The sequence below is a fragment of the Oncorhynchus mykiss genome, chromosome 18 (genome assembly GCF_057628025.1).
Source record: "Oncorhynchus mykiss isolate SJ-2025 chromosome 18, ASM5762802v1, whole genome shotgun sequence".
In the NCBI taxonomy this organism is placed as follows: Eukaryota; Metazoa; Chordata; class Actinopteri; order Salmoniformes; family Salmonidae; genus Oncorhynchus; species Oncorhynchus mykiss.
The window spans coordinates 41,708,642-41,721,018 of NC_143039.1; the positions used below are offsets into that span (position 1 = coordinate 41,708,642).

Below are 12,377 nucleotides of genomic sequence, written 5' to 3' on the forward strand. Positions count from 1 at the left end.
CCTTATTCATTATGATCTAAAAGGCTAAACTGATGCAATGTTGAGGGAGACATTTTTATCTTCCCTCAAGTCCTGGAGGTAAACAACAGTTAATTTAGGTCTCAGGTTGTGCTTTCTCTCTCTCTCTCTCTCTCTCTCTCTCTCTCTCTCTCTCTCTCTCGCTCTCTCTCTCTCTCTCTCTCTCTCGATTCCTGGCCCACTGAAAACAGCCCTGAGGTGATAGCAGCACAGACCTAGGGAGAAATAGAGAGAGGGAGAGAGAGTAAGAGTGAGAAAGAGTGAGTGATATAGAGAGAGGCCAGAGATAGAGAGAGCCGTTAGTCACGGCACTGAGGAGATTGGACACACAATGCAGCATGGCACCGCACAGCGTAACGTGGTGGATCGGATTCCCTTGTCCCCAGCCAAGGTGCCACAGCTGCGTGTTTGATGTGTGGCAGCCGGGCAGGAGGGGCATGTGGAGAGTGCTATGCTCTCTCTCTCTCTGAAATAAAAATTCTGATCGCATTATTGGCATGAAATACAATTTGTAGATTTTTCCAAAGCAGTATAGTGGTATAGCATTTCAGTAAATACAGTACAATGCAATGAGGATAATGAAATACAGTTCATTTCAGAGGTAATAATAATAATAGTACATATAATCATGTATACAGGTACAACAATACTGCTGTTGTATTGTGTAATCTTCGGTTGATACATTTTATAAAAAATAAAAATAAGATTATAAAAAAATATATATATTGACAATTAAATAAAAAACAAAATGTACATGGATGATGGTCACACTATTACTTGTAAGTTATATACAATGTAAATACTTCAAGTAGTTAATGGCCATGGGATGTCCCTAAGACTATGAAAATCATATACGTACATACTGTATCTGGCAGTAATATTTGAGGTTTCTCCCTCATCCAAATTCACAGCTTTATGTCATTAGTAAATGCATAGAAGTTGGGAATTGATTGAGATATTTTCTTGAAAAATATTTGGGAGTATTTCTCACAGTAGAGGAAAAAGTGCATCTCTGTCTCTACCTCCCCTGTCGTGCAGTGACCACATAGACACTCCTCTTTGGATAGCCATGTCTTTTTGTGTCTCCCTTTTTCGATAGCCAATTAGTGATCACTGAGCCTGTATTTGGTCAGGATCTGTCTATGTTTTGTATCTCTGATAGCTCTGCAGCTCAGGAGTTCTGTGTTTAAGCATTTTATTCTTGATTCTGCCAGGGCCACATGCCTTTCCAGGTTTAAGGCGTTGTATTTTCTTTGAAAGTTCAGCCTGTGTAAGTTGGTTGTCTATTGGGTTCTGGTTGTTTTTAATGTTGTAAGGAGCTGCGTTTTTCTTGAATATTTTGGGGATTTAAAGTAAGGTCTTCTGATGGTATTATTTCATAGAGGTTTTCTAAAAAAATATATCAAAATGTTGCCATTTTGAATGGCTAGGTCATTCCTTTGTTTTCCATTTAAACCATTCCATTTCTCCCAGAACAATCTTCAATCTCTTTCAGAGTATTTCCAAAATGCTTCCATTTCTTCCATCTTAGATTTTGTTTGTATTCTTTCAATGTGTCACAATATTGTTGCCGAACATCTCTATCCTGTGGTTGGTGATGTTTTCTACTTGATAAAGCTCTAAAACATTTTCTTATGAGATTACGTTCAGCATCAAACAATTTCCCTTTTTGAGGTTTCCAATTGTATTTTTTTTCCCCCGTTTGCATAAATTTACTTTTGTGGCTACTTTATGACACATCTCATTTCATTTATTCACAGCCAAATTTATGTCAGGGAGGTTTGGGCTGAATGTACTTGAAAGGAAATCAGTGATACAGATTGTAATTTCTGGGCAAAGCAATGCTGTGTTTAAGTGTGCTGCGATGTCAGGGGCCCATCTGTATATTTTATTTCGATGAATCAGTGTACACAAACTCCCGCCCGTAATGGTGTCTGTGGTCTGACAGTGAATGCACTAATGGTGGAGGGGTTCAAGTCTGAGATTGCATAGTCAACAACATTGGTCACAAGAGCTGAGCAGTAGGTGAATCTTCCCAAAGAAGAGATGCACTCTCCTTTCCATTTGAGTTTACTACCTGGTCAGGGCTAGTTCTATTACTAGTGGGGTATATGGAGGGACGTCCAAATGTACTGTATGTCTACTACCCTCAGGCTTTGAGGTTCGGAAGCTGTTCTAGCATAAAAATCCCTACACAAAATGACATTCCCTTCATCTTGAAACTGGTTGGTCTCTTTTTGGAGATGATCAGAAAACTGATCATCATTGTAAGATGAATCTGAGGGAGAAGCATAAACCACACCTATGTATAAATCATTGTCACTAAGGATTGTGCCCTTTTCTGAGTTTAACCAACCCTGGGTGTTACCCTTTTTTATTTTTCTCAGTGAAGGGTCCCGTTTATATCATATGATCAATCCTCCCAAGTCCCTGCCCTGTTTTATGTTTTTATGTTTTAATGATTGAAGTAGAATTTCCCTATAGCCCGAAGGACTTTTAGAGTTTGTGGTCTTAAGACCTAAGGTAGAGGAGTTACAAGCCCTGGATAATTCAATAACTAAAATGCAACTAAAATATAAATGCAACATGCAACAATCTGAGTTACGGTTCATATAAGGAAATCACTCAATTGAAATTAATTAATTAATTAGGTTCTAATCCATGGATTTCACATGACTGGGAATGCAGATATGCATCTGTTGGTCACAGATTCTTTAAAAAAAAGGTAGCGAGCCTCCCGGGTGGCACAGTGGTTAAGGGCGCTGTACTGCAGCGCCAGCTGTGCCACCAGAGACTCTGGGTTCGCGCCCAGGCTCTGTCGTAACCGGCCGCGACCGGGAGGTCCGTGCAGCGACGCACAATTGGCCTAGCGTCGTCCGGGTTAGGGAGGGTTTGGCTGGTAGGGATATCCTTGTCTCATCGCGCACCAGAGACTCCTGTGGGCCGGGCGCGGTGCGCGCTAACCAAGGTTGCCAGGTGCACAGTGTTTCCTGCAGCTGGCTTCCGAGTTGGATGCGCGCTGTGTTAAGAAGCAGTGCGGCTTGGTTGGGTATCGGAGGACGCACAAGATAGTAGCTACTAACTAACAATTGGATACCACGAAATTGGGGAGAAAAAGGGGTATAATTAAAAATAAAATAAAAAAATAAAAAAGGTAGCGGTGTGACCACCATTTGCCAAAGAGTTGATCAGGCTGTTGATTGTGGCCTGTGGAATATTGTCGACCCAGAGCATCTCAAACATGCTCAATGGGGTGACATGTCTGGTGAATATGCAGGAAGAACTGGGACATTTTCAGCTTCCAGGAATTGTGTACAGGTCCTTGTGACATGGAGCAGTGCATTATCATGCAGAAACACGAGTTGATGGCGGCGGATGAATGGTACGACAACGGGCCTCAGAATCTCGTCACGGTATCTCTGTACATACAAATTGCAATCGATAAAATGCAATTGTTTTTGTTGTCTGCCTATACCATAACCCCACCGCCTCCATGGGGCACTCTGTTCACAACATTGACATGAGCAGACCGCTCTCCCACACGACACCATACTGCCCGGTACAGTTGAAACCATGATTCATCCGTGAAGAGTACACTTCTCCAGCATGCCAGTGGCCATCAAAGGTGAGCATTTACCTTCTGAAAGCGGTTACGACGCCAAACTGAAGTCAGGTCAAGACCCTGGTGAGGAAGAGGAGCCCCCAGATGAGCTTCCCTGAGACCGTTTTTGACCGTTTGTGCAGAAATTCTTAAGTTGTACAAACCCACAGTTTCATCAGTTGTCCAGCTGGCTGGTCTTAGACGATACCACAGGTGAAGAAGCTTGATGTGGAGGTCCTGGGCTGGCGTAGTTACACGTGGTCTGCGATTGTGAGGCTGGTTGGACGAACTGCCAAATTCTCTAAAATGACAGTCCTATGGTAGAGAGATTAACATTTAGTTCTCCGGCAACAGCTCTGGTGGACATTCCTGCAGTCAGCATGCCAGTTGCATGCTTCCTCAAAACATGAGACATCTGTTCCTAATGAAGTGACAATGGGCTGATTGATTTGAAAATGCTTCTTAGGTTTCACGCCTTAGTGTTATTATGAACACTGGTAAGATGCACGTCTATGGAGATGCTAACCATAGCACTAAGGCCGAGGACGAGTTCAGGTCCAGGGACCGTAAGGTTGACAAACACTTCAGATTACATTGACTTCTATTGAAGTCTCAGGTGCTGCTGCAGTGCTGTGTCCCTGGGCCAAGCAAGCTACGGTCACCAGGTTCGAAAACCAGGAGCCAGGCATCAGCCAGCATTGTGTGTATGTGTGTGTTTGTGTGTATGTGTGCGTATGTGTGTGTGTGTGTGCTTGCGTGCGTGCGTGCGTCTGTCCGTGAGTGTGCATGGTATAGAGGCAGTGTAGTGGCTGAGGCTCAGGAATGATTTCCACATTCAATTACCTCACCTCTAATTAGGGGACCTGTGGAGGGCGCCAGCTCTGTGATACAGGCCCCATACTGTACTGTGGAGCCAGCTGATAGTGTGCACTGGCGCTATCACCTTGCAAACACACTCCTATTACATCGCAGGAGGGAGACAAACATAACTATGTAATTTACAGTCACTCAGATCATACCTGCATATTTTATTTTGTAGGTTAGTGTGTGTGTGTGTGTCTCTATGTGTTGTGGTTTCTCTAGCTCTTCTGATTCAGTCAGTGTTTGAGAGAAGGAAGGCTTCTCCCTCATCCATTTCTGTACATTTGTATTGTTCGTATCACAGTCAGTCTACCAGAGTTTATAAAAAAAAAAATTGTGAGCTTTATCAACAAGTGAATTACAACACAATCCAATCAATCAATAAAATGGTATTTGTCACATGCTTCGTAAACAACAGGTGTAGACTAACAGTGAAATTCATACAGGCCCTTCCCAACAATGAAGACAGAAAAAAAGCTAAATAATAGAAAAACAATAAAAGAAGGAATAAATACACAATGAGTAATGATAATTTGGCTATATACACGGTACCAGTACCGAGTTGATGTGCAGGGTACGAGGTAATTGAGGTAGATATGTACAGTACAGTGCATTCAGAAAGTATTCAGAGCCTTTCCCAATTTCATCATTTTATTACGTTACAGCCTTATTCTAAACTGGATTAAATTCATTTCCCCATAAATCTACACACAATACCACATAATGACAAAGCAAAACAGTTTTATGTTTTATGTTTGCACATTTATGAAAAATTTAAACAGAAGTACTTTATTTACATAAGTATTCAGACCCTTTGCTATGAGACATGAAATTGAGTTCAGGTGCATCCTGTTTCTATTGATCATCCTTAAGATATTTCTACAACTTGATTGGAGAAACAAATTCTATAGATTTTTTCCCGGAAGGTTCTCTCATCTCCACAGAGGAACTCTAGGGGTTCTGTCAAAGTGACCATCAAGGTCCTTCTCCCCCAATTGCTCAGACTGAACCAGGTTTTCCTCTTGTCTGTGTTTAGCACCACACCATGTTTATTCCACATCAGTTAACTGATGCTAGCAGTAGAATCCAATAAAAAAAAACAGATACTGTCACGTCTACTCCTGCTCCTCCTCTCCGGTGTGCGATGTCGCCGGAATACTATCCACCGGACCTGGGAATCATCATTGCTAACACCTGGCACTCATCATTACGCACACCTGGCACTCATTGTTATGACTCACACCTGGACCTCATAACCTCCTCTTTTTAGGTCCCTTCCTTTTGTTCAATCCTCAGTTGGTATTGCACCTGCGTTCATGTTACCTCGCTTCTGTTACGCTGTCTTGTTTCATGTTTGTTGTTTTCATTAAACGTTTCACCTGCACCTGCTTCTCGACTCACAGCGTCATCGTTACAGATATAAATATAACTTATGGAACAGTGGGGACTGTGAAGAGACCGACACACGCATACACATGATAACACACGCACTCTACACACACGTACACATGTACTCTGTCTGGTGTAAAGCAGACTGAACCAGGTTTTCCTCTATGTCTGTGCTTAGCTCCATTCTGTTTCTTCTTATCCTGAATAACTCCTTAATGATTACAACAGCCATGGCTACATGGAACTCTATTCCACATCAGTTAACTGATTTTGTATTGTGTGTATATACGTATGTGCTAGTAGGGTAGTGGCACGAGGGCACACACTTAATGTGTTGTGAAAAGTATTATGAAATGAAATATATGTAACTGCCTTAATGTTGCTGGACCCCAGGAAGAGTAGCTGCTCCCTTGGCAGCAAATAATGGGGATCCATAATAAATACAAGCAGACCAATAACATGATGCAGCCACCACTATGGTTGAAAATATGGAGAGTGGTACTCAGTAATGTGTTGTATTGGATTTGCCCCAAACATAACACTTTGTATTCAGGACAATCAGTGAATTGCTTTGCCACATTTTTTGCAGTACTACTTTAGTGCCTTGTTGCAAACAGGATGCATGTTTTGGAATATTTTTATTCTGTACGGTCTTCCTTTTCACTCTGTCAATTGCGTTAGTGGAGTAGCTACAATGTTGTTGATCCATCCTCAGTTCTCTTATCACAGCGATTAAACTATGTAATCGTTTTAAAGTAACCATTGGCCCCATGGTGAAACCCCTGAGCGGTTTCCTTCCTCTCTGGCAACTGAGTTAGTAAGCACGCCTGTGTCTTCAGTTACTGGGTGTATTGATACACCATCCAAAGTGTCATTAATAACTTCACCATGCTCAAAGGGATATTCACTGTCTGCTTTCCCCCCCTGCCCCATCTACCAATAGGTGACCTTCTTTGTGAGACACTGGAAAACCTCCTTGGTCTTTGTGGTTGAATCTGTTTTTGAAATTCATTGCTTGACTGAGGGACCTTACATATCATTTTATGTGTTGGGTACAGAGATGAGGTAGTCATTCAAATCAGGTTGAACACTTATTGCACACAGAGGGAGTCCATGCAACTTATGTGACTTGTTAAGCACATTTTTATTCCTAAACGTATTTAGGCTTGCCATAACAAAGGGATTGAATACTTATTGACTCAACACATTTCAGCTTTTCATTTTGAATTCATTTGTAAAAACGTTAAACAATTCCACTTTGACATTATGAGGTACTGTGTGTAGGCCAGTGACAATGAAAAGTAAATGTAGTCCATTTTAATTTCAGGCTGTAACACAACAAAATGTGGAAAAATCAAGGGGTGTGAATACTTTCTGAAGGCACTGTAGGTAGGGATAAAGTGACTAGGCAATAGGCTAGATAAACAGTAGCAGCAGTGTGTGATGAGTCAAAAGAGTTAGTGCAAAAAGGGTCCATTTGTATGTTGTATTTATTATGGATCCCCATTAGCTGCTGACAAGGCAGCAGCTACTCTTCCTGGGGTCCAGCAAAATTAAGGCAGTTATACAATTTTAAAATCATTACAATACATTCACCGATTTCACAACACACTGCAATACAGAGAGTCCGTGTAGATATTGGTTTGCCCCAGTGAAGTACTCGGTCGTACGCACTACCCTCTGTAGCACCTTACAGTCAGATGGAGAGCAGTTGCCATACCAAGCGGTGAGGCAGCCAGTCAAGATGCTCTCACGCTGTGTGTAAGAATAAGAGAGAGTAAAGTCTGTTGACATTGTCAGTTTTAAGGGACTCAAATCGAACAGCCAAAAAGCACATTGAGTCGGATATTTCAAGCCACATTTCAAACACCTTCGTAGGTAGTTTGAAGTCAGATACAAATCTGATTCCTGATTCCTGGCCATGCGACTTGTGTATGAATGGTCAAATCTGATTTATTTGCCCTCAAGTGCTTTTTAGACTGTTGCTTGTTGACAGTTTGACAAGAACATGTGGTAGCTAACTAGCTTGTTAATTGATTAAAAATAAATGAGTGAATGTGTTAGAAAGCTAAGCAGCTACCTAGCTACTGTATATACTGTATTATACGATATACTGTACTACTGTGGCTAGCCAGAAAGAGTTCTTACACTATCACTTTGAACATTCTAAGCAATGATTTGAGCATTAAGGCCTGCAGTGTGAACAAGGCTTAAGAGCACACACATGCATGCACAAACATACTCACATGTGTAAGTGCACACACAGACGCACATACACACGTTATATTCTTCTCTCCGTGTGGGGACCTAAAATGTATTTCCATTCAAAATCCTATTTTCCCTAACCCCTAACCCTAAGCTTAACCCTTACCCTAACCCGTAACCCTAAACCTAACCACTACTAACCTCTTACATGACTCTAATTTGAACCCTAACCTCTAAGCTTAAAATAGCCTTTGCCCTTATGCGGACGTGGGAAATGTCCACACGAGGGATACTTTTCCTTATGTTACTATCCTTGTGGCGACTTTTGGGGATTGAAGATCCCCCCCACAAGGATATTTGTATTTGTGTTTATTTATTAATGATCCCCATCCTGTGGTCCAGCAACATTAACAGTTATATACAGTTTCAAATTTGACATGACATTACATTTCATAACACTTTACACAGCACATTTAGTGTGTTCCCACAGGCCACTACTCCACGATCACATACAGTATTTACAATAAAAACATCCATGTGTACGTGTGTGTAGAGTTCGTATCTTATCACGTGTGTGTGTGCCTGTGCCTTTGTGTGTCTCTTCACAGTCCCCGCTGTTCCATAAGGTGAATTTTTACCTGTTTTTTTAAATCTGATTCTACAGCTTGGAATAGATGTGGAATAGATGTCCATGTAGTCATGGCTCTATGTCATGGCTCTACACGACTGAAAAGTAGTCCAGGTGCGACAAAACTAGAAGAACACACCCACACGCACGCACGCACACACACACACACCCACCACAAACAATACGTTTGTGGTGCAAAACCAATATTCTCTTTACACCTCATGTATCCTCAGTCAGACTCCAAGCATAAATTCTAATGTAAATATGCAAAGTTTCAAATGACTTGAAAAAATGTCGTACAGTATTTCAAAGGTGAAAATGTCCTGAACTAATTCCTTCAGGCAGGTAGGTAGCCGCAATTCCGTCACCGCCCCTGATTAAAGCAAAAACAGGAATATACAAATATCAAAGAATTTGCGTAGCTCGGAGCAGCAATGAATCATTGGGATTTAAATGAGTACAATTGTGTGGAGGGGAGGAAAATTAATCAAATATGAACTTCCCAGAGGCATCAGGAGTAAATGAAAAAAATCAACATTGTACTGGCAGATAAAAAAGTGTGTTATGTTCTGACTACCTTCAGTGGCTTACTTTTGCTTTTGTGAATATTTAGCCCTGCAGTGCAACCTTAGGCTTTTGGATCAGTTCCCGTTTTGCTCACTGTGGAATAACCACTTTGTTGTGTAGAATATGCTTTTATTCAGAATTTAAAAGCAGAGTGGAGTAGAACCCATTGATTGTATCAACCTATTTCTCCCTTGACAAAAATGTTTTCTATTATTCTAGTCTAATCTCTGCCTGAGAAGAGGAAAGACCTCTGTGAAGGCAGATTGTATTGATCATTGATGTGGACATCTTATTTCGGGAATGCTTGAACTGACTTCTCTCTCTCTCTCTCTCTCTCTCTCTCTCTCTCTCTCTCTCTCTCTCTCTCTCTCTCTCTCTCTCTCTCTCTCTCTCTCTCTCTCTCTCTCTCTCTCTCTCTCTCTCTCTCTCTCTCTCTCTCTCTCTCTCTCTCTCTCTCTTCAATTTAAGGAGCTTTAATGGTATGGGAAACATATGTTTACATTGCCAAAATATGTGAAATAGATAATAAACAAAAGTGTAATAAACAATAAAAAAAACAGTGAACATTACACTCACAAAAGTTCCAAAAGAATAAAGACATTTCAAATGTCATATTATGTGCAAATAGTTAAAGCACAAGAGGAAAATAAATAAACATAAATATGGGTTGTATTTACAATGATGTTTGTTCTTCACTGGTTGCCCTTTTCTTGTGGCAACAGGTCACAAATCTTGCTGCTGTGATGACACACTGGGGTATTTCTCCCAATAGATATGGGAGTTAATCAAAATTGGATTTGTTTTCAAATTCTTTGTGGATCTGTGTAATCTGAGGGAAATATGTGTCTCTAATATGGTCATACATTTGGCAGGAGGTATGGAAGTGCAGCTTAGTTTCCACCTCATTTTGTGGGCAGTGTGCACATAGCCTGTCTTCTCTTGAGAGCCAGGTCTGCCGACGGCGGCCTCTCTCCATAGCACGGCTATGCTCACTGAGTCTGTACATAGTCAAAGCTTTCCTTAAGTTTGGGTCAGTCACAGTCGTCAGGTATTCTGCCACTGCGTACTCTCTGTTTAGGGCCAAATATCATTCTCGTTTGCTGTTTTTTTGTTAATTCTTTCCAATGTGTCAAGTAATTATCTTTTTGTTTTCTCATGATTTGGTTAGGTCTAAAGGGATCGGGAGACAGGCACAGGAATGCGTAATCTTTTTTTAAATGTTAAATTTCACCCAAATTACAGCGTGCCATGTAAAGGCACGGGGACGAAGACCAAACAAACGCGTATGCAAAACACAGGGTTGAAACCACAAAAATAGAGCGATGAGTACCTTGAATAAATACACCGGGGCGAGACCCTTAATCATCTGCGCAACACAAGCGGCACGAAAGCCAAAACACAGCACAGGTACTCACATGACCAACGGACATTGGAACAATAATTGACAGCCCAATGGAAACCAAAGGGCACATTTATACAATTAGTGTGCGTAATGACACAGTTCCGGAGGGATCCGTGACAATATAGTGTTTTACGTTGTACACTAAGGATATTTATGCAGAATCCTCCATGCAGAGTCCCAATTGGGTGTTTGTACCGTTTTGTGAATTATTGGTTGGTGAGCGGACCCCATACCTCGCAATGGGTCCTATAACTGATTCAAGTATTTTTCACCAGATCCTAATTGGTATGTTGAATTTTCTCATTCTCTCAATCTCTCTCTATTTTGTTCTCTCTCCCCCTTTTCGGAAGTTGGTGTGGAAGGGGGCCAGACGCTTTGTGAATTAGAGGAGAACGTGGCGCTGTCTTATGAAGACTCTATGGATGAGAACCTCTCTGATGATGCCGGCCGCAAAAGTGTGAAAGATGCAGATGACTCCAGCAGCAAAGGTGATGCTTCTACTTGATATATGCTAGCCATAGTATATATGTTTGTTTCTTTATATACTGTAACACTTGATAACTGTTGAGATCCCCCACCTCGTCGAACATCTCATTCCAAAATCATCGGCATTAATATGGAGTTGGTCCCCCCTTTCCTGCTATAACTCCACTCTGCTGGGAATGCTTTCCACTAGATGTTGGAACATTACTGCAGGGACTTGTGTTGAGCGATTAGGCCTGGCTCGCAGTTGGTGTGTCAATTCATCCCAAAGGTTTTTGATGGGGTTGAGGTCAGGTCTCTTTGCAGGTCAATCGAGTTCTTCCACATGATCTCGACAAACCGTTTCTGTATGGACCTCGCTTTGTGCATAGGGAATTGTCATGCTTAAACAGGAAAGGCCTCACCCAAACTGTTCCCACAAAGTTGGAAGCATAGAATAATCTACAGCATTGTATGCTGTAGCCTTAAGATTTCCCCTCACTGAAACTAAGGGGCACAGCCCGAACCATGAAAAACAGCCCCAGACCATTATTCCTCCTCCACCAAACTTTACAGTTGGTACTATGCATTGGGGCAGGTTGCGTTCTCCTGACAACCGCCAAACCTAGATTTGTCCGTCGGACTGCCAGATGGTGAAGCGTGATTCATCACTCCAGAGAACGCGTTTCCACTGCTCCAGAGTCCAATGTCGGCGAGCTTTACACCACTCCAGCCGACGGTTGGCATTGTGCGTGGTGATCTTAGGCTTGTGTGCGTGCGGCTGCTCGGCTATGAAAAACAATTTCATGAAGCTCCCAACGAACAGTGCTGACATTGCTTCCAGAAGCAGTTTGGAAAGCGGTAGTGAGTGTTGCAACCGAGGACAGACGATTTTATGCACTACGCGCTTCAACACTCAGTGGTCCCGTTCTGTGAGCTTGTGTGGCCTACCACTTTGTGGCAGAGCCATTATTGCTCGTAGACATTTCCACTTCACAATAACAGCACTTACAATTGACCGGGGCAGCTGGAGCAGGGCAGAAATTTGACGAACTGACTTGTTGGAAAGGTGGCCTCCTATGACGGTGCCACGTTGAAAGTCACTGAGCTCTTCAGTAAGGCAATTCTACTGCCAATGTTTGTCTATGGAGATTGTGTGGCCGTGTGCTCAATTTTATACACCTGGCAGCATAGGGTGTGGCTGAAATAGCATACTTTTGAATATACTGTATAGTGTACTACTA

General features: G+C 42.0%; 1 protein-coding gene across 1 annotated transcript in view; it reads left to right on the forward strand.

Moving 5' to 3' along the window:
* Window positions 1–12,377, forward strand: part of LOC110496055 (zinc finger protein ZFPM2-like) — a 111,740-nt gene that overhangs the window by 10,312 nt on the left and 89,051 nt on the right. The window contains exon 2 of the mRNA XM_036952532.2: window positions 11,022–11,159. Within this exon, the coding sequence (XP_036808427.1) occupies window positions 11,022–11,159 (138 nt within the window). The remainder of the gene's footprint in view (window positions 1–11,021; window positions 11,160–12,377) is intronic.